The 20,476-nt window shown below is 38.5% G+C and overlaps 1 protein-coding gene across 6 annotated transcripts in view; it reads left to right on the forward strand.

Moving 5' to 3' along the window:
* ATP2B1 (ATPase plasma membrane Ca2+ transporting 1) overlaps positions 1 to 20,476 on the forward strand; it is a 59,849-nt gene that overhangs the window by 10,970 nt on the left and 28,403 nt on the right. For all 6 annotated transcript variants that reach the window (XM_082279603.1, XM_082279605.1, XM_082279606.1 and 3 more), the window contains exon 2: positions 15,430 to 15,841. In XM_082279603.1, coding sequence (XP_082135729.1) covers positions 15,637 to 15,841 — 205 coding nt within the window. In that variant the 5' untranslated portion in view covers positions 15,430 to 15,636. The remainder of the gene's footprint in view (positions 1 to 15,429; positions 15,842 to 20,476) is intronic.

Here is a 20,476-nt window from a genome sequence, read left to right on the forward strand (position 1 = left end):
TTACCAACAAGTTAAGAATTGCTGACTTTATTTAAGAAAAAAAATCCAGTCAATTTTGTAGACTAAAAAAGCAAGTGGGTGTCTGTCTGTGGAGTTTTTGCAAGGAAAGTATGTTGTCTGATGTTGGCCTAGAGTTTTGGGTTCACCTCCATGAGGTGGCAACAGAATATCAATCTGCCTGCTCAAAGTCTATTCCTCTTTCCAAAACTATTTCCTCAGCCACCTCTGTGTCAACACCGTTCGGTCATAATTGTCAGCTCCAAAGCAGGCTGATCAATGGAAATGCTAAATAAAGCACTAGAGCTCTTGCCTCAGAGGCTGTGTAAAACCAGATTTGCTGGTAGGTGTGTGCCTCCGTGAATGCCATCAGAAAGGTTTGCTGTTTGTTACCTTCTAGTCCAACGCTGCTATCTGCCTTCCTGGCTCCTTTGCTTGTGGTCGTCTTGAACTCTGAGTTTTTCCGCCTGTTTTCCATGTGAGGTTGTTTTTTAAGAACTGGAAAACCAAAAGTTTTAGCTTTTCCAAAACTGAGAAACAGCAGAATCCATAGGAATAAAAACTTGAATTGCAGCTCTATAATGGTTATGGTTGTTGAGTATTTTGGTTGGTTTTTTTCTCTTTTTTTACACATATGAAGCATCAGGCCTTATGGTACTTGTTAGTACTGTTAAAGTTTCTCCTGCCATTTGTCAGGTATGAGACTTTTAAGATGTGACAGCTGGTTGAGGATCAGAAACAAAACACCAACTCTACTGCCCATTGACATACATGTCTATGAAAGACCGAGGAAGTTCTTGGCATGCTTTAAACCAAGTGCATTAGATTTGCAGGCACAGCTCTTTTTGTGCTTTCTTACAAGGTATCTTTTTCACAGCTGATAAGTGAAATGATGTCTGTACTCCCTCTGCTGGCTCTGCAAATGTAGCTTTCATGAGCTTAAACAGCTGAGTAGCACCTCTTACATATATGCCTGTGTGAAATTCTGAGTTAAGAACAGTGTAATGAATGGAAGAGGGATTTTCCTGAAAAATGGGTCAACAAATAGTTGCTGAAAGCTAATCAGGTGTCTCAGATGCTATCTCCTGCTATAAGGGTAAGCACCGGTGTTGTGTATACCTTTGTAATTGTAGTCTGATCTGTTTTTGTGTATCAACAATTGGATGGGGCTATCCATTAAAATACTTGTACATCTAGTCATACACATAAGCCCTACTTCTATAGGTATTGTGTGCTATATGTACTTGAAGAGCTATGATTAGAAGCCTCGCGTGGGGGAAGAACACTTATCTGCTTCCATAAATTAGAGTGCCATATGCATTTATTTGCTTATTCTGAGACTACTTGTTTCTTTCTATGTGAACAGATATTCAATATAAAAATTCTCCGGCACAATGGAAGAAGTTTGGGCTTGAACAGTCTTGGTATAGATAGGGATTATGTACATAATCAAAACCATTGCACTTGGAAGTCAATAGACATCTTTACATGCCAATGTGGTTCATTCTGTTATCTTGTTTTCTGATATTATTATTCTATTATATTATTGCTCTAGTTATTTTTAGTCTGTGGAATTCAGTGACAGTTTAACAGTTTTAGAGAACCAAAGGGATAACCCACCCTAACATACTGGTCAGTAACCGAATAAGTGGAGAAATAAGCCAAACTGGCTTTTTACCATTTTCTAGTTCAAACTATCTCTGAACAAGAGCCCTTGAGCCTTGTAATGTGGAGTCTGGATCCTTGTTGTGAAGTCTGAGGATATTTTGTGGATTTTTGACCCTGCAAGGTGCATTTCCTGGAAAGCAGTCTTTTGTCCAGATGCTTTACTTGTATAATTCATGACTGTCAAATATTTGAGAACAGTAAAACTCAATTAGGAATTCAGGGCAGCCACTGTAGTTTCTCCTGAGGAATTTCTCTTTGGGTGTACCTGTGGCTGTCTGCAGATGTCTTCAGGCATTGCTGTACTGAGAAGGGACTGTTTGGCTGCAAAAAACCAGGCAGTTGACCAGGTCTTCACACAGAGGTTAGAACAAGTAGTCTTCTCCTAGCAAGTGTGTTCCCCCTACTTAATATCCTCCTCTTCCCCCTGCTATTGTGGATTGAGTTTTTGAGGTTTATCCCTGTGACTTGGCTTATGATCAGAATTCAGAGTTTTACTGCCATGCTCAATATTTTTTTTTTAATGTCCAAAGTACTGTTTTAATAAGCATGTAAATTGACAAGTAAACCAAAAATTGTGGACCTCCATAATATAGGCCATTACATTTAACTTAGCAATGTCTGCCTTCAACCCTGGTCTTGTCAAACAAGAACAATGGAGGATTCTCAGTGCACAGGGAAATGCATCAATTTTTTTGGAACATCTAATAGTAATGTTTCAGAAATCTCCAAATTAAGGAGTCGGAGTTTCCTGATCTTAAAATAATAAAATAACTTGGTTTAGGCTTCCTGTGGGTAATTTTACCATGACGCAATTGTTTAAATACTTGAAAATATTTGCTCTGTGAAAAGTACTTTGTGACAGGTAATGGCTTATTTTAATAATAATTGCTCAACAACAAGGTAATGTTTTAGTAACTACCTGCTTTTTCAGTTTTAAGGAAGAAAGCTGTCTTGAACGCTGTTTAGCTTAATTATGTGCCTGAGGCATCACACATCAAACTAGATTGTGACTTTGACAGACAGCTGTGTAGCTGCCTAAAATTGTTTGTTCCTTTATACTTAGTTTGATTCTGGATTCTGACTCTACTCTTTGATCACATTGCTGAGTTCCTTTATAAGATAACTGCTCTACACTGTTCAAATACTAACAAAATTAGTTATTACACCACCACCCCACCCCTACCCCCTCCCTCCCAAAAAAAACCCCAAACAGAACCCCAAACAAACCAACCTCTACCCTAATTTCATGCTGTATTGGATAGAGCAAAAGATTTCAAAGGCAATGGATACATTTGCAGAAATCTGACTCTTGTAGCAGGAATATGACACACTAAGTAGCAACTTGCTATTAGTAATCCAGAGCAAGCTATGAGCTACTGGTAACAAGTCTGAGTGCAAGATACAAAACTACATCTAAATGTTCAGTATAATGCATGGGTTTTTTTCTGAAGGTGAGCTGGGAACATTGTTAATGAGCTGTGCTGCTATGTCTGAATAAACATGAAGGAGATTTAGGCATCCGTTGGTATAAATTTTTGTCTCTCTTAAAGCACCCCTTTCCTTGAGAAAAGGAGGAAATGGAAAACAAATGTTGTAAATCAATGGAAGTAAAATCAAACTAAGAAGTTAATAGGTTAGAGACCATTGTAGAACCTGGCTGTCAGTCTGCTTGTCATGGTGTACAGATCTGAACATGTGTGTAACTTAAATGAGCCAAATTCGTAACACCTTTGAAATAAGGTGTGTGCTTGGTTTTCACTGTGTAGGACAGTTCAATAAGTTTCACTTCATCTGCCTTACCAGTGTTTTCCTTACCTCAGATCTCAAAGTGTGAATAACAAGTCTGCCACTTGTTACTAGCAGACTTCATGCTTGCACCAGTTTTTTCTAAGTCTTGTCTACCTCAGGTAGATTTTTTTTTTGGAAAGGCTACTAAAATAGTGCTTAATTATTGAGGTTTTCAGATGGCTTTTTCTATACTCCCCTTGACAAACTAATTAGAATAAATCATCCTTAATGGGACTGAAAAGCAGGATTTTGGAGAGCAGTCCTAGCACAGCTGCTTCCTAGTAGTCTGCTTCCTCTTCTCCTAATGCTAGATGTCCTTCAAGCTTAAGGGTCTATTGACAGTGCTGAGAAACCAGTTGATGGCATCCTTTGAGGAAAACAGGGATACAGGAGTTTGCTTAGGAAAGTCTAGCAATAGGAACAGAGAAGGAATCTCCCAAAATTACCTTCAGAAAGACCGAGTCCCTAACTGTGGGAGATTGGGTAACTCATGTTATATTTTGCTTCATGGTGCAGCATAATTTTTTGTTTATTTCATGGTACTTTATCTTCTCTGTCACTTCCCTCCACTGGGGAAACAGGCATTTCCCTGAGTGTTACTAACCTCAGGCTAGAGAAAGCTCTTGTCTTCCTTACTCTGCTTTACCTGCCTGCTGCATAAGAGAAATTTGTGAGTTGCAGGGTTAAGATTAAAAATACAGTTGCTTTCTGACTTAACAAGGGTTTGTCTGTGAGCCCCTACTCAGCTGTTTGGTCAAAGAAACTCATGCTGAGCTGAGGCATGCTACAGTCAGACGTGCAATGGTGCTGGTCCTTTGAGGAAGTTGTTGGAAGCCATGAGCTGAACATACAAATTTAGTTTATTTAAAGAGTTTGTGCCATGAGCAGTGATGGCATGCACAAATACAAGCAGGATGCTTGAAGTTTGTCACCTAAATGGAGAAGCTGATACTCCTTTCCCAATTCCCTTTCTTCAGAGACACTGTATGCTTTTGGTATTGCTAGAAACAGAATGACTGCGAAAGTTGCACACCGTTACAGTGTGCCACTGTAAAACAAACACTTGTGGGAAGTAGCTTTATGCAGAAGGAACAAAGTATGTCTGACTTAGCTGAGTCAGAATAATGATCTGTAGTCTTCATGGGTGGATAGACTCTTGGCCCTGAGGGTCAGCTGCAGCTGAACTATGAGCATTTAGCTGAGCTAAATTCACTTGGCTGTCAATCTAGACACCATCTTTTGGAAGGAGAAATACTAAGCTTATCAAATCCACTAGCAATTGCTGCTGAGGATTCAGAGCTACCTTAGCAGAAGACTGACACCTCGCTGTGTTTGCCAATGGTGTTATGCTCCAGGTATCTCAGTGGCTGCTGATTTACCACATCAGTTCTGCTAGCCTTGCGCTTTGATAGGGCGGGGGAGTGAAGGGAGTCTAATAGCTGATCCTCAGCACTGAATAGGTTCAGCTGGTTGCAATGAAGTTCTTCAAGGCATAGCATTTCCCTACCTAGGGCAGTGGTGCCAGAGCTAAATTAGACACCTAGCTCACCTCATAAGTTGAATGCTTACTGATTAGACTGGAAGCACAGCTGTTTGCAAAGTCCATTAGGATCCATTGATGCTGGTGAAGACTTAAGACCTTTGGTTTATGGGAAACTGGAGAAGGGATTTCCTTTACTGGGTGGCATAGGACTTTTAAATATTATCATGGAGCATGGTTTCATTTGCATTTTTCCTGAGGGTTTTTTTTTTTTTCTAATTAATTAATCAATCATGCACTGATGTCTTTGTAATCTCAGAAACCTAAAGAGCCATGCACAATAAAGATCTTCACACCTGAAAACTTCAGAAATGAGTATTGTTAATTGCACATAGCCAGTTTGTATAGCAATTTTATATAGCCCACCAAAATGGAGAAATTAATTAAATTTTCTAAATCTGCTTGAGCCATTGTCTGACAGTCAAGTGAATTTGCTGTTCAGTTCAAACAAAGTGTCTGCCTTTCACCAAAAAGTGATGCATCTTGCTATTTGTTTAGTGGCAAGTCACTTGACAACAGAAGGGAGATGAACCTTTCCTTGAGGGGAAATTTAATGCCATCTTAAAGGTGGCAGCCACATAGTTCCACGATAAAGATGGTTCTAGCATTAGCTGAATGTGTGTCCTGTCCCTTAAGCTGGCATATGCACACTGCTTGTATGACTTCTACAAATAAATGAGCCTTTCTGGTATCTTGTGGAAAAACTTGTTCAGGCAGTAGAAATGCTGCTATTTAAATTTTTTCACGGGTGGGGGGGGGTAGGGGGGAGATCCTTTTTGGATGACAGCTTTCTGCACCACACAGCTACAAGTAGCCCACTCACAGATGTAGAGATACAAAATGCATGGCTACCATCGCATCTAGTGGAAGGATGGAGGCTTGTGAACATGGTGCTTTCTTGCTCCTTGGATCCTGCAGGGGGGGCAGATTTCATGGCTAAGAAAAAACTATGTTTTTAAAGATCATAGAAGTACATGGAGAAAGCAAGGCCAGTGAAAAAAAAACCAAACCAACATTAGTAAAGGAAGAAGTGCCAAAACCATTGGAGTACTGTATAATGCATGAGAGATGGACTTAGAGCAGACCCAAAATGAAGCACCTTCTCTCAGTGGCTGAGGTGCTGTAAAGAAGAGTAGAAAAGCACACAAGAAGTTACCGTTCTGGGCCTGGGGTTGCCTGTGTGTCTGTTCCAACAGCAGACTTCCCATACTCTATTACTTCATTAATGCTGCTGGCAGAGTCACTGGCTTTTCCCAGTGCAAAAGGATAAGGGTGGCAGGTGTAAGTTGCAGTGTGGTTAGTGTCAAATAGTGAGAGCTGCTTCAGGACCCCTGTGAGTGGGAGTGTTCTGCCTAGTGGGAGTGTGCTACCTACTGTAGCACAGCCGTGCCTTTGGTCACCTGAGGATGTGATGGAATTGCTGCTTTGCTAGATTTACTAAGTGCTGCTAAAATCTCAGCTTTGTGCTTTCTGTCTACTAACACTGCTTACACATTCCCTGTCTTTATTAAAGAAACAAACTGCTGAGAGAAGTATTTATTACCTTATATTAAATGATGGACCAGGGATTGTCATGTGTGTGCTGATCACAGAGCAGTTAATTTACCATCATTCTACAGGCAGGTGCTGATAGCTATATTGCAGTAATGCCTCAACGTGTATAAAACAATCCCAGACCAGCAACCAACCCTGCATAAATGAGGAAGTTTGGAGTAGCTAGAAGTGTCTGACAGTGCAGGGTGCATGACAATTTAGGCTTGAAGTGGGCGTCAGACTTCAGAAAGATGGAAGAGTATTATCATGAGGAAAGACTAGTTTTGAAACCGGAGAAGTTCCTGAAGTATAAAGCAGTATGTAGCCTCACTAAATGGTAAAATGTGTCAGATAATACCATGAGATGAAACCTACTGAACATGCTTCTTACCCTGTACCAGAAAGAGGAGGCCAGTATCTAATCCAGTAGAATGGATTAGTGAGCTAAGCTGTCGTAACTTATCAAAAAGAGCTAAAGGGATGACCAGTATAATCATAATGAAGAATTTTGCAAGAGATTTCACACTTGCATTTCTGCAAAGCCACACACTGAATTCTCAAATTCAAGTATTGAGGTAAAAGAAACATAAAAAGGACCCCTGAACTTCTTGCCAGAACCAGCAGGAGCAGCAAACTTGTGAAGTATTTCTCAAAGTGCTGCTCAAGTGTGAGCTAGTTATGATATTTGAATTAAAAACCCCTCCGTCTCCTTGGAAAGAGAAGACAGCAAACATAACTGCAGTTTTTGAAAGGGATTTTCTCAGAATGACTCTTTAGCCAGGTTATTTGGTGTGTTTCTGGCAGGCAGGAATTAATGACATGCAGGGGAAGCTAGCATAGCTTTCAAAATATGGGTTTCTGAACAAGTAAGGCTCTTTGAGGGTTTGAGGATAAAGGTATACTGTGGTCTGGTATTTCCACAAGACTTGTGAAAAATCTGAAGATGAAGGTTCTCAAACTGGCTTGTTACAGGATGAGAGGGAAGCTTCTTAAATTTTGGCCACAAGAGGACAAAACATATATCCAATTTTAGCATCATAATGTGGGCTCATTGAGATGGGTTGCCAGAGCTGAGGCTTTGATTTTTTTTTTTTTTTACATTCCAGACCATTTCTGGGTGGGGATGGTGATTTTGAGGCTCATAAATGGATCCTTTACCACATTAATATCACTATTTGTATATTATCTGTTTACAATTCAATGAACATATAGACCATATTTTGTGGTACTGTTTGTACATAGTAGTAAACTAGTCCAAAGTAGCAAGAAAAGCCTTAAAGCTTTACCTAAGTTTATTTTACTGCCCTAATAGAAAGGAATTGGTTATATACAGAGTGACTTTATGGAAGTAATTAGGCTTAATCTCATAGGCATAAATATTTCCTAGTAGTTTTAAGACTAATTTTAAATTTCCCTTGAAGTTCTCTGAATACAAGAAAAATTGGGTAAGAATGGACTTTTGCTTTAGCCTGAAAACTCATAAATCTAAAACCTCTTGATATCATAACGCATGGTCACAGTCAAAAGCATACTGCTCTGCTTAAATGGACACAAGCATGAAAATTCTTCCTGAAAGGAAAAAACGGGGAGTGTTCAAATCAGGATGAAATGGTAAATATAAGTTCTGTGAAAAAAAGGTAAAAAGATTTCTCAAGACAAGTCATATACCTGTAGCTGATAAAGTCAGCTGCTGTTTGCTGACATTATTGTCAGAACTGACCAGCTGGATGCATTGCACTGAGCTTTAAATGCAACAAGTAACTGAAATCCAGGAATCCGTTCCAACTCTGTTTGATGAAATTTGGTGCCATCTCACTTTACCTTTACTTGAAACTTAGTTGCATATAGTGATGTCATGTGCCTCATTTAACACATACCTGTCAGGGTTTGTGACCAGAACACTTTTTGCATTTTGGGAATGTCAGTAAACTCTGTTGTAGTCTTATGATGCATCATTTTAGTGAGTAGGTTGCCATGCTACCATCCTATCTTTCTTTTTTTTTAAGAAGTTCAGCTTTGTCTTGTAATTTTTGTCTATGGATTTGATAAATGTTGATGAGAAAAGCGTGGTAAGTTGTTAATGAACTTAGTAATGTTAATGGATGACTTTACTACCTTTTAAAAAAAAAGCACTTTTAGGTTTATATATTAAGTTATTAATATGACATCTGATAATAGCACTTAGTTTACAGCATAATTATCCCAAACTGTGCAGGATTAAGAGACTTGAAATCCTCAGTCATTTATTTAGGACTCAGTGGATCTGAAGGGAAAGAAAATATTGATGGCCATTGGGCAAACATTTTTTTCTTGCATTTTGAACCAGCAGCAGGTTTGCCTTCAGCCATCAGCTGCCTTAGTCCAAATTTTGGCAGCTTCACTCACCTCAAGTTAGATGAGGAAGCTGACACACACAGTAAATGCATTCTAGGTACTTGAACACATTCAAAATTATTCTGGAAGGGACTGAGTCCTATTTAGAGGTTAAAACTTTTGGTTTTCACTGGGATTATAGTCTTAAACTGGAATAAGCTTGTATCGCAAACAGTCCTTTTGAATGTAGCCTTCAGTTTATGGTGTCATGGAGCAGAAAGTAGATGAACCTAGGAAAAGGAAGCACAGAGGAGGAAGCTGCAGGGCCTGTGGGTGGAGAAGAGAGAAGCTGCCTGAGTGTTGATCAGAGCTGTGCACTGCAGGAAAGTTTTAAGTGGTTACGCTTTTGCAATGTTGTCTCTTAAAGTGTTTGTCGTCTTGTGGACAAACCAGCAATGTAATATGAAATAGGACACTATAAAAGCCTAGCATTCTAAACACATGGGATACTTGATGCTTTCTTTAATGATGATCACGTGGTTTTGTCCTCTGGGGTTTTCCAGTATGTCTCAAAGTCTGATGCTACTTGAAAATGTTCATAGGTTTTCCTGAAGCCCTTCCTGTTGTCTCAGTCTGTCTGTTTTTGGATCAGTAATAACTATTTAGTTACCTCAGAAAGCTAATAATTAGTTATAACTTTGGATAAAATGGTTTCCTACTCAGACTATTCTATACAGCACTTTCTCATCTTTTTTCTTAATCCAGCTGTCACTACAGCTGGAGTTAAGTTGTGTGGTGAGTGTGGAGAGGCCATGGCTTGGACAAGGCAGGGCAATACAGGCCTGTGCAGATGGTCGATGGCATAACACCATGTCTGCTTGCTTACTGGGCTCCTGGCAGAGGCTGTGGACCAAGCTGCTTTGTAAGAGGAGCTCATGTCCTTCATGCCATAATAACTCACCTTCAAGATTTGTACAATTTTTCCTTCCTGCTACCAAAATAGGAGGGAAATGATGCAGAAACCTGTGTGAACACTGCTAATTTGTACTACTACCAAACTGACTTCAGACTACTGAAGTCCTAATTTATTAGCTATCATTTCAATATGAAATAAATTAGGCGTCTCAAAGGAAAGGAACCACCAATGGATGAAACTGTTACTACAACTGTCAGTCACAGTAGGCAGCAGCAATCCCTTAGATTAAGTGCCATAAATCACAGAATCACAGAATAACTTGGGCTGGAAAAGACCTTTAAATGTCATCTTGTCCAGCTTCCCTGCAACGAGCAGGGACAATACCAGTGTTTAGACCCAATGCAGAATCTAGGCCAGTTTTTATTTCAGATAGGTAAGTACATCTGCTTCCCAGGAGATTAAGCTTCAGGATGAAATCAGATTTCTCTTTGAAAATGAAGCAGAAGTCGTGACCTTTGATGAATTTACCATTTATAGCACATAAGCTGTGATAGCTGAAACTTGTCATTACAACACTGTTGGGCATATTTAAGGCTGAAGATGATATGATAAAAACTTTGTGCCCTTTCTCTCTTAGCTCTTCAGTCTACTTGTACTCATCTCTTCACAAACCAGGCTGAGATGTTTGCACTAAAACAATAGCGTGGCACAGAAATGATTTAGCTCCTATTTGTTCGGTTAAGCACAGTTTAACTTATGGAATAGTGACTTGTAAATGCATGCTGTTCTGTGTTAATATTTTGCTTTATCAGCATTTATTCCTTTTTCTTGTGAAACAGCTGGTGAGTTTCTGTCTCCTGTCAAGTAGATGGGAGGGTCTGTCTTACAGTAAGAAGGCTGACCCTGCAGAACAGACCTGAGTCAATTGCAGCGTGATTTCCAGGTTACTTTCTCAATTACAGCTACTTTCCATTGTAATAACATTCCATTATAATAATATTACAGACAGCTTCCCTTTCTTTCTTCCCCCCACCCCTGCAATGTTATGTGATGACGTGAAGCCGTGGATCATACCCAAACTGAAGTACGCAAAAGCATATTATGTTTTTTCAGTATATTCAAAGCTGCAAGCAGGTTAAAAGGCATGACAACTGAAACATACGGGGACAGTTATTATCACAGCCACCTCTTGGTATGCAGATCTGTCTGGTATTCATTGAACTAATTAGATTAAACAAAGGCTTTCCTGAGATAATCACTTTGCAAGCTCTTTCCTATATTACAGTGTCCAGTTCTAGTGTGTTGTTGGAGGTCAAATGCTAGTACCAGTTAATGCTCAATATTTGAATGCATACTGTTGTATAAATTAAAGATGTATAAGTTAAATTGTATAAAGATGTATAAATTAAATTGAATGACACAAGATTTATATTTGCTGGAGCTTTGACTCTTAAAGTATGAGTTTGCTTAAGTGTTTTAATATTGATTAAGAAAATTGCATTTCCTTGTAGGTTAGTGAAGCAAGTATTAAATGTAAATGTAATCATAGGAAAGGCTTGGATAGGGGTCTAAGGTATGCTAGGTCCTGTGCATCTGCGAAATAGTAATTGTGCCACTTTTGATCTCTGCTGTTCACCCTTGTCAGTGCATAGCCTCTGTAAACTATCTCTTCAAGGCAGCCTTAATTTTAATGACTGTAGAACACAGATTATAGCTTTCTTTAAATAGAGGGAATCTCTACTAAACACTAAATCACTAATTATGAAATACTTTCAACTGTGAAGGATGTTTTCTGGAGGCCTTGCTGAAGCATAATTAATGTTCAAGACTGCCTCTATAGTAGCAGCTTTTTGGGGCAGGAGGTTAATGTGGGTCTGTGTCTAAAGTGTGGTCACAGGAACACTTCAAGAAACATGTCACAGCTTCTAGTTTGGTCAGCACAGAATGTTCTGGTAGCACTAAATAGACAAGTAATCTATAGTCTCTCCATGCTTTGGTAAGCATCTCTACATGTAGACTTCTGTTTAGAGCTTTTCCTTTCTCCAGTCCAACTACAGAAGCTTATGAGGTTGTTGAAATTCTAGCATTGGCAAAATTATTTAACCTTTGTTTCATGGGTGATGAGTTTGAATTAGTGTCTTTGTCTGGTAACAAAGCACACTCCCATAGCAATCAACAGTAATTTGATTTGGGTAAGGAAGTTACTCCTCATAAGCAGCTACAATGAGGTGATGTGTCAGTGAAGTTACTACAGCCAAAGAGCAGCAAGGTCTTCTTGAAGGGATTTACACAAGTATCCGAATCCTACCTGTGAGATTATGTGCTGCTACTGAAAGGTGCCTCTGCAGTTCAAGTTTTTTTGTCACTTGAGTGTGACAGAGAATAGCTTTTAAAGTTATTCCTAGTCTCAGTGGTATACAGTGGTAAACAAAAGTGTCATTGGTAAAGGATTATCCAAAAGTTGATGTGTCTAATGAAAGATAGACATCTTAATTATTTTGTGTGCAGGTTGTTTAAGCTGGACACTAGCATAAAACTTCAACTGAATTAAACTTTAAATAGGCTGGAACTTCAGCAGTGTGTATAAATGAGTTTTAGCTTGATAACTATTTCTTTAATTTAAAATTTGAGATATTAACAGATTGGAAGTTGGAGGTGAGTTACTTTAAACTGTAGTGCTTCAGAGCTCATGCTATTCAGTTATTTCAAATGGCTGATGCAATAATTGAGAACTGGAACATTGGTAAAAACAAATAAAATATTTCATTAATTGGGAAGATCAATACTATTAGATGGTCTGTGTAGCTTAAAAGTGCACTTTTTTATGCTACCGAATTTCACTGTTGATAGTTTCATTATGCATCGCCACTAATGTTACAGAAGTGGACTGTTGGAACTTGCTGTAACAGGAAGTGATTGGATGTTGTGAGATTTGACATCAAAACTGCATTAAGAATATTTCTTAAAGGAAATTTCTTTGCTGATTCCTACAGAAAAATCTCTGTTAAACTAAGTCCATCCTGTACCTGTATGACAAGAAGGTATTGTGCCCTCTGTTGAAATGTCTGGTAAAAATGGGCTACTGAAGCAGATTCTGGTCTGATTTTGCGTAGCAGCTGATAACGTTTAATCGAGTTTTTATGATCTGGAGCAAAACTGCGCTCATGGAGTATTCAGAATTTGAAGTCTTCACACTGTTCCTTTCAATTTTCCTCAGTTCTTTCCTAAAATGGATGCGCCAAACAGTTCGTATCACTACTAGAGCTGATCTGTAGAACTGCACTGTTTTTGTAGTGTTAATGCATGCTTATTGAATTTGCCTGTGAACCCTAGGGGTCCATTGGTGTGTTAGCATGTCATTTGGAGCGTATGAGAACCCCCTTCAGTATAAACTTAGTAATGACCAATCACTGGATTATTATTTATTAGTAAAAATTGATATAGATGCATAAAGAGGCTAAAACTGGAGTGCAAAGCACGTTGAGTTATATTAAGCAGTGTTACTACTCTTAAGTTTACTTACATATGAAAGCAAGTCTTGCTCACTCTACACATATATATATGGAGAGAGAGAGAAAGTCTTAAAATGTTTGATGTCAACTGAACGGTGACTAGAGGTGTAGTTTTCCTATTCTTTTCTCTTGGATTTGGGTGTATTTGGGCATTAAGTACAGAGCTCCTGCTAGAGGCTTGAACAGAGCTTTTCTTAATTAAAATTGAATCAAGTTTGATGTAATTGGTTGTGGGGCCTTCTGCTTGGTCTATTTTTGCCTAATTAGCAGCTGCAGCATCTTCTCCATAGCTATACAAACTCATTTGCCTGATCTGCTTCTTGTTATACTGTCATAGCTTATGATCAGATGCCAGCTGATAAATCCTCCTAGGCTACCAGCTGGACAACAACATCCAGCTTTTGGGCATTAGATAACAATGTGGCATGTCTTTCATACATGGTTTGCATGAATTTCTTCACTTGCAGGATACTCTTAACACATTACAGTCTTAATCATAACTACATCCTAGCATGCAGGCTAACAATATCATCATGAACTCTTCAACTGTTGTAACATTTCCTTGCAAGTAACAGAGAAAACAATGAAGATGTAAAATTAATTTTTACATTAAATGCTTTGTTGATGTTACAGAATGTTGGAAGATTTATGCATGTGAATATTGATTGCTTTATGTGTTTTGTCTCTGGAAAACAGCCATGGACAGTGGTTTTCTCAGAATCTCCTGTGATGGGAAGAGAAGAGCAGTTGTAGTTGCAGAAATTGTAGTTCTGCCAGTGATGGGACTGTCACTTGTGATTGTGTGGCATCGGTTAAGGGACTTAGTGTCAGTGGTTGTTCTCAGTGCAAATGAAGTACTGTGGCATGGTGCTTTAAATGGTGGATTTAGTAGAGCTGAAACTGATTATTTCCAGAGCAGAAATCTGAGTCCTTCCTGGAACCCGGACCTCAAATTTCTGGTAATTGGGTTCTTATACCTTTACTTCAACATAGACTCAGCAGTTCAGCCAAACAGTCCTCTAACCTGTCAGGGCAGTAGCTAGAAATCTTTTGTTTGCTGATGCTTTCCCTTTGTATTTTTGCCTTTGCTAGGCATATGACACCTGAGGGTCTTGTTGACCTGGAAGTGTCCAAGTTATTGTTCCTCTGAGACTGGGAGTCATAATGTTTTGTGGGGGAATATATTGTTACACATGCTCATCGCACTCCATTATGTCAATAAAGCTGACTTACATGATCAGATGTCTGTTTTTGGCACACAGCAAATCTTCACATTGTAATGAGGAGTTTGTGTGTGCACTTCACTGTTGTGTGGGTACGTGTGTATGTGCAAAATGCGTCACCTGAGCAGGGATTATGTATAGAATGCCTGTGCAAGTTCAGAGTCCTGTGGCTAGATGGCAATTTCTCAGCTACAATGCATTGATCATCAGATGGAAGAGCTGCTCTCAGTGTCCTTATCCCTTCTGTAAGAAGGTGGTATTGTGCAATTTTCCCCTCTCTTCGAAGAATTAAATGGAGATACTGTGGGAGGCTTGAGTTGTGATGAAATAGGCTGGAACAGGGCTAAAACTGTATGGATGTGATAAATTTATTAAGCGCTAGGTCTGCCTGAAAATATAATCCTCCTTGGAGTGCAAAAGTACTTCATATGTGGGCTAGATTAGTGTTGAAGTGTTTTTTCTTCAGGTTTGCACAAATGAATTAATGGGAACACACAAAAGCCTGCTCTTCCCAAACTCTGAGGTGAGAGTGTCATTGGAAAGTGGGGATTTTTAACTTAAACATGTTCCTTTCCCCATGTGACACCACTTGTGGATGTTACAAGATCCATTTCCCTGGAAACAGATTTAATTTTAGGTATTTTTAAAGGTTCCTGCTTGATGATGAACCATATGGGCATGTGAAGGAAAATGCCAGTGTTAAAGGCAACAGCTGTTAAAAAGTTAATGACTTAAGGAAATCCAATAATGCAAGGTTGTTTTGAGATGGGAAACATTCATTTTTTCCCTTGTCACTCTTGCCTGCGGAATGCAAACTAAAAATATTATAGGAAATTAAGAAATTTGTTCTGTAACCTCAGTACAAAGAATTAGGGTTGTCTTGCAATGCATTTCAGTATAGTTGTTATGTAACTGAATGTGTGTTTATTCTCTCCCTAGATTGTACATGCCTTTTGGCTTTGGGGAACAGAACGCGCCATGGGACAACCTCAAAGATATCTCTCCAGACGGGGTCTCTTGCTTGGGTGATGTGTCTGCTCTCCTGACTGTCTTCATACCCAAAGGATTTATTTTCCTTTTGGAAATATTTTAAGTTGAAATCTTGTTCCTTACTGGAAACTGTCTGCACTAAAGACTGCATGCATCATGGGTGACATGGCAAACAACTCAGTTGCGTATAGCGGCGTAAAAAACGCAGTAAAAGAAGCTAATCATGGAGATTTTGGAGTTACTCTTGCAGAGCTCCGTTCTCTTATGGAACTTCGAGCTGCAGATGCACTGCATAAAATACAGGAATGCTATGGCGATGTACATGGCATCTGTACAAAGTTGAAAACTTCACCAAATGAAGGTAAGTCAATTTTAACACTTATTGAGGAAACTCCATTTAGGAAAAGCCTTAGTCAGCAAACTGCTTTTTTTAATAGAACAAAGTTTGTAAAAGTATTTTAGTTACCATAACAAAATATTGCTTCTTGTTCCTCTAAGACAGAGGTATTCCACGGTAATAAGTAATCTAGAGCTTTTTTCAGTTGGTCTAACTGCATGTGAGATGATGTATCAATGAAGTTGCACTTTGAAACACACTTCATTGATGTAGGCACCCATATATGAAACAGCAGTGCGACATAGCAGTGTTCAGCTCACTGTGAAAGCTGTGTGAAAGCTGATGGGAAAGCATCAATTTTGTGAACAGTTCATATGACGGATAGTTCACAATTCAGATCATGCTGTTGTAGACCCAAAGGTTTTAGTAATCTAATGCAGGGCTTATTAATGCTTCTGTGTGGCTGCTTAGTTCTTGCATTTGCTAATGCAGCAATTTTTAAAACTGGTTACGTGTTTTCTATTTGTGCTACATTGAATTCTTAATAGCAGGATCTAGTTTTTAAACCTACAGTATTTCTGTAGATTCCGTTTAAGCGATGCAAAATAACTATGAATATGACTTGAAGCATTAACATGTACTCTTAGTGGAAGGTTTGCAAAGTGACTACAGGATCTTATTCTGTAGAAATAAGTATCTTTTGTGGAGTCATTGCCATGTTGCTTTTAGTGGCATTCTGTAAAGTGTGGCTACATGATGCTTTTGTTATCTAGAGTTATTACTCCAAGATAGATGGTACAAATGTGAAGAAATAAGTAAATAAATTTGTTAAGTCTCCTTCTTGAGAACATTCCAGAAGTTCTCCTTAAGACTTGGCTGTTTCTTACTGCTTTTTTCCAATGTAAATGAAAGCTATTAAGTGTATTTGTGAAAGATAGAATAATATACTGTATTATTTACAGTAAACTGTACTTAGATAAAAATATGTAAAAACATTAACTGAAACTTATTGTGAAGTCCTGCTGTTAAGAGTAATTGAGAATTACCAAAATCAAGATTCTGGCAAATTGTAGTGTCTCTGCATTGAAGGACTCACATAGCTCTTAAACAATGTGGTGTCATGTTGGTGGCAGTAAAGTACCTGCTGTCTTAATCCTGGAGAGCCGTTGCTTTCTGTTCTTCAGAAATGCTATGGAAAGATTTGTCTTCTTGGACCAAGAGCAGCCTACTAATGCCGTAAGGTACCTCTGGGTACATCTGCATTTAGCATGTTTTGACTTGATCTGCTTTTAAAGCCAGACTCCTGATTTCCAGACTCCTGAAATTATCAGTACATGAACTGGGCTCCTCTTACCAAACTGAAAGTAGCCAGCTGACATAGCTGAACTACCAGTGAATGGGAGTAGACCAATTTCAGGATGAAGAAGTTTGTAAAACATAAAGAGTACAAACCTCTGTTCCTTGGCAATTGTAAAGTACAGTGCATGTGTGTGAAGCACACAGTGTAACACATCTCAGATAGGAGCAATAGGATCTCATTACCCTGTTGACCTGTTGCATAATATTGAAAGGCAGTTTCCTTTCTCCGTGAAAAGGGATATAGTTTTGTACAACTGGGAATTGAACCAAGAGTTGAATCTGTTGTACAGTGATCTACAAAGTTAAAGGTCCATTACTACTGCAAGCTAGGTGGGCATACGATTTTAGATAGCCACAATGCACTAAGCACCAAGTTCCTCATATACTGCTGGATTCACTTTGTCTCTTAATGTAACAAACACACAGGCTAACACATGGGAGTGATGAGTGTCAGTGTATTAATACTCAAAAAGGTTGGATGCCCTTTCCTGCAGATTTATTGTGTTGTACTGAGGGCTGTGTGATCAGGGCCTCTCCCTTTCAAAAGGATTTGACATTTCGATGTACACTGCAATCAGTTAAATGCAGTTGCTGACTTGATAAAAGGGCACCATTTTTTTAAAGTGTGAGAGAAGCTCATAAACACACCAAAGCCTCAACAGTTGAACATGGTAACTGGCTCAGAAAAGGCTAATTAAGATGAGTTGGAACATCCAACAGAGGTGTCATTTTGGCTGTAAATCACAACATGAAATTTTAGAGAATCAGGTAACCTGCTATAAATTTTTCAGAGGTAGTGCTGGAGAGCTCTTGTAAAGGTAGAACTAGGTCTCTGCTTTTGTCAAATTCAAATCTTAGGTATAGAAAGGGAAGCAATACTAATGGAAAGAAAATCTAGGCAAGATCTTGCAGGAAACTGTTATGTGTTACACTAGTACTAGCTCTCTAAAATCTTGTGGCCCTATGACACTTTTTCCTAATCAGACACTTTCTTTATGACATGACACTCTTGCCACTATGCAATTACCAGGAGCTTCACAGGAAAAGTACAGGTACTTCTGACATGGTACTCAGTGAATGAGTTCAGCTTGTTCTTTGCTGTGAAGTTGTTTACAATGTAAGGCAATGTCTGTTTTCAGGCAAAATTTGAATCAAACTTATCTGATTTGAAATGAGAAATGGGAACAGTCCTGTACCAGTATTACTTAAAAAAAGGACACCGAGCAGACTTTACTGCTTACATTTATACAAATGTGCAAAATGAATGTTAGACATATTGTTAGTAGCAAAATCTGTCTTACATTCTGGACAGATACAGATATTTCCATAAGTCTACATAATTTTGATTGTCTAGTAACTTATTTCTAATAAAATTTGTATATGAAGCATAAATAGTCCCTTGTCTAATATTTTTCGAGCTTAACCCCAAGTAACATAAATTACCCTAGTTAAGACACATAATGAAGAATATAATGACAGTAGTTTTGACCTCAGGACTGTAGATTGTGAACTGTGAAATTGCCAGCTGTGTGGTAAATGTAGCAAGTTCAGTAATGGTGCATGGTGTATTATGGTGTATACTAAAAATACAAATGGTTTTTGTCTTTGCTAGGCTTATTTACTAATCTTCACTAAGTGGTTCTGATAGTAGCTTGACTTTATATAGCCTCATTGGGAAACGCTTTTCATTCTTCAAAGACCTTTGCTGTATACTTCTGATGTTCTGCACTGTGGTACCCTGTGAAGGGAGGAAAAAAGTGATGTTGCTATGCTAACATTACGTAAATAAATTTCCAAACTCTGCTGTGTTAAAAGAATAGAGAAGTGGTATCTATTGCACAATAGCAGTATGGCCCAGCCTTTTGGAATGACCACACTGTCCTGAGTTTCTCTAGATCCAAGTAATGGATAGCTTGATTTTGAAAACAGTCTTGCAGTGCTCTTTGAGTTGAGAATGAAAGTAAGCACCTTAAAGCTTGAACTGCAAGAAGTGTAGGGTTATGGCTAATGAGTACAATCGCTCCTTTGTATTAAACATGAATTCAAGGTGAATTGAAGAGTGTTAGAATAAATGTAATTCATTATATACACAGAGTATGTTTAATTTGTTTCACTTTTGAAAAGATCTCATAATTTGCTTTTCGGTTACGTGATTATATAACAGTTGTTAGCATATAAAATTGAGCTTTGCAGTTCAGTAGTCTTTTCAAAGTGTCTTGAAATATGTGATGATTCTAGGAAATGTCTGTTAGAGGTGTTAAATAGCTCCCTTGTTATGAAAGCCAGCTGCAGTGACTGCTGTTCGTATTTATTACCTAGTATGTTTGCAATGCCTTTATCACTAAGCAGTTGGGTTAGCTACTAAAAAAATTTCAACTAAGAAAATAGTTGTCTTAAGCAGGGGTTGATCACAACCTTGGGCAATATGGTTGAAGTATCCAGACCTTTGCTCTGAACATGCCTTGAAGTTTGGCAATTTTGCTTTGAAAAATGAGCTAGTAGCTTAATTCTGAATGGTGGGTTAGTTAACTGGAAACTTTCAGAGGAATAAACAGGAGGTGTGCTCACAGAAGACCTTGAGTGCATGACCTTGCACTGAAAATACTTGGTATTCCTTTATTTTTAAGATCTTGGCAAGTTCTTGAAACATGCAGTAGCCTTTGGTGTAGACCCCTCACTCTTGTCTGCCTTGTTTCCCTTAAGGATGGTACAAGAATTGAGACAGAGGAGGACTCAAATATGCCATATAAGAAAAAAGATAGATACAAAACTGAGGTGACAGACCCTGCGTAGTTCTAAACATGGGCTCCTCTCTGTGTGAGAGGAGATAAAGTGAAGCTTCAGAAGAGCAAATAACTACCACCAATCCAGGTGGAAGCAGCATCTTTCCACATGATGCCTGCATAGCTTCAACAACTTTTAATAGTATTTTATATAAAAATTAATATGGAAATATAATAATCATAATAGTTACATTATTAATTATAATAAATATCTCATTATAAATTTACATTACTTTTAGGATCCTAGGATGTTGTCTCTGAATACAGAATCCCTACACTGGGAACCAGAGCTGCCTTCACAGGCTGTGGTCTTGCTAAAGCTTTATGGTGCTACTCAGTCTCAATAGTAGTAACTCTACTAATGATCTTGTCTTGCAAACTTGTTTACTTTGAACAAAGGTATGTGTGTTATTATTACTCTGTTCCTATGTCATATTAAGTGACATATTAAGCAGGTAGACCATCAGCTTTATTTCGGCAAGGTGAGAATTATAAAATATAGCTGGCATTCTATAGT

Source organism: Coloeus monedula (genome assembly GCF_965178545.1).
Source record: "Coloeus monedula genome assembly, chromosome: 4".
In the NCBI taxonomy this organism is placed as follows: domain Eukaryota; kingdom Metazoa; phylum Chordata; class Aves; order Passeriformes; family Corvidae; genus Coloeus; species Coloeus monedula.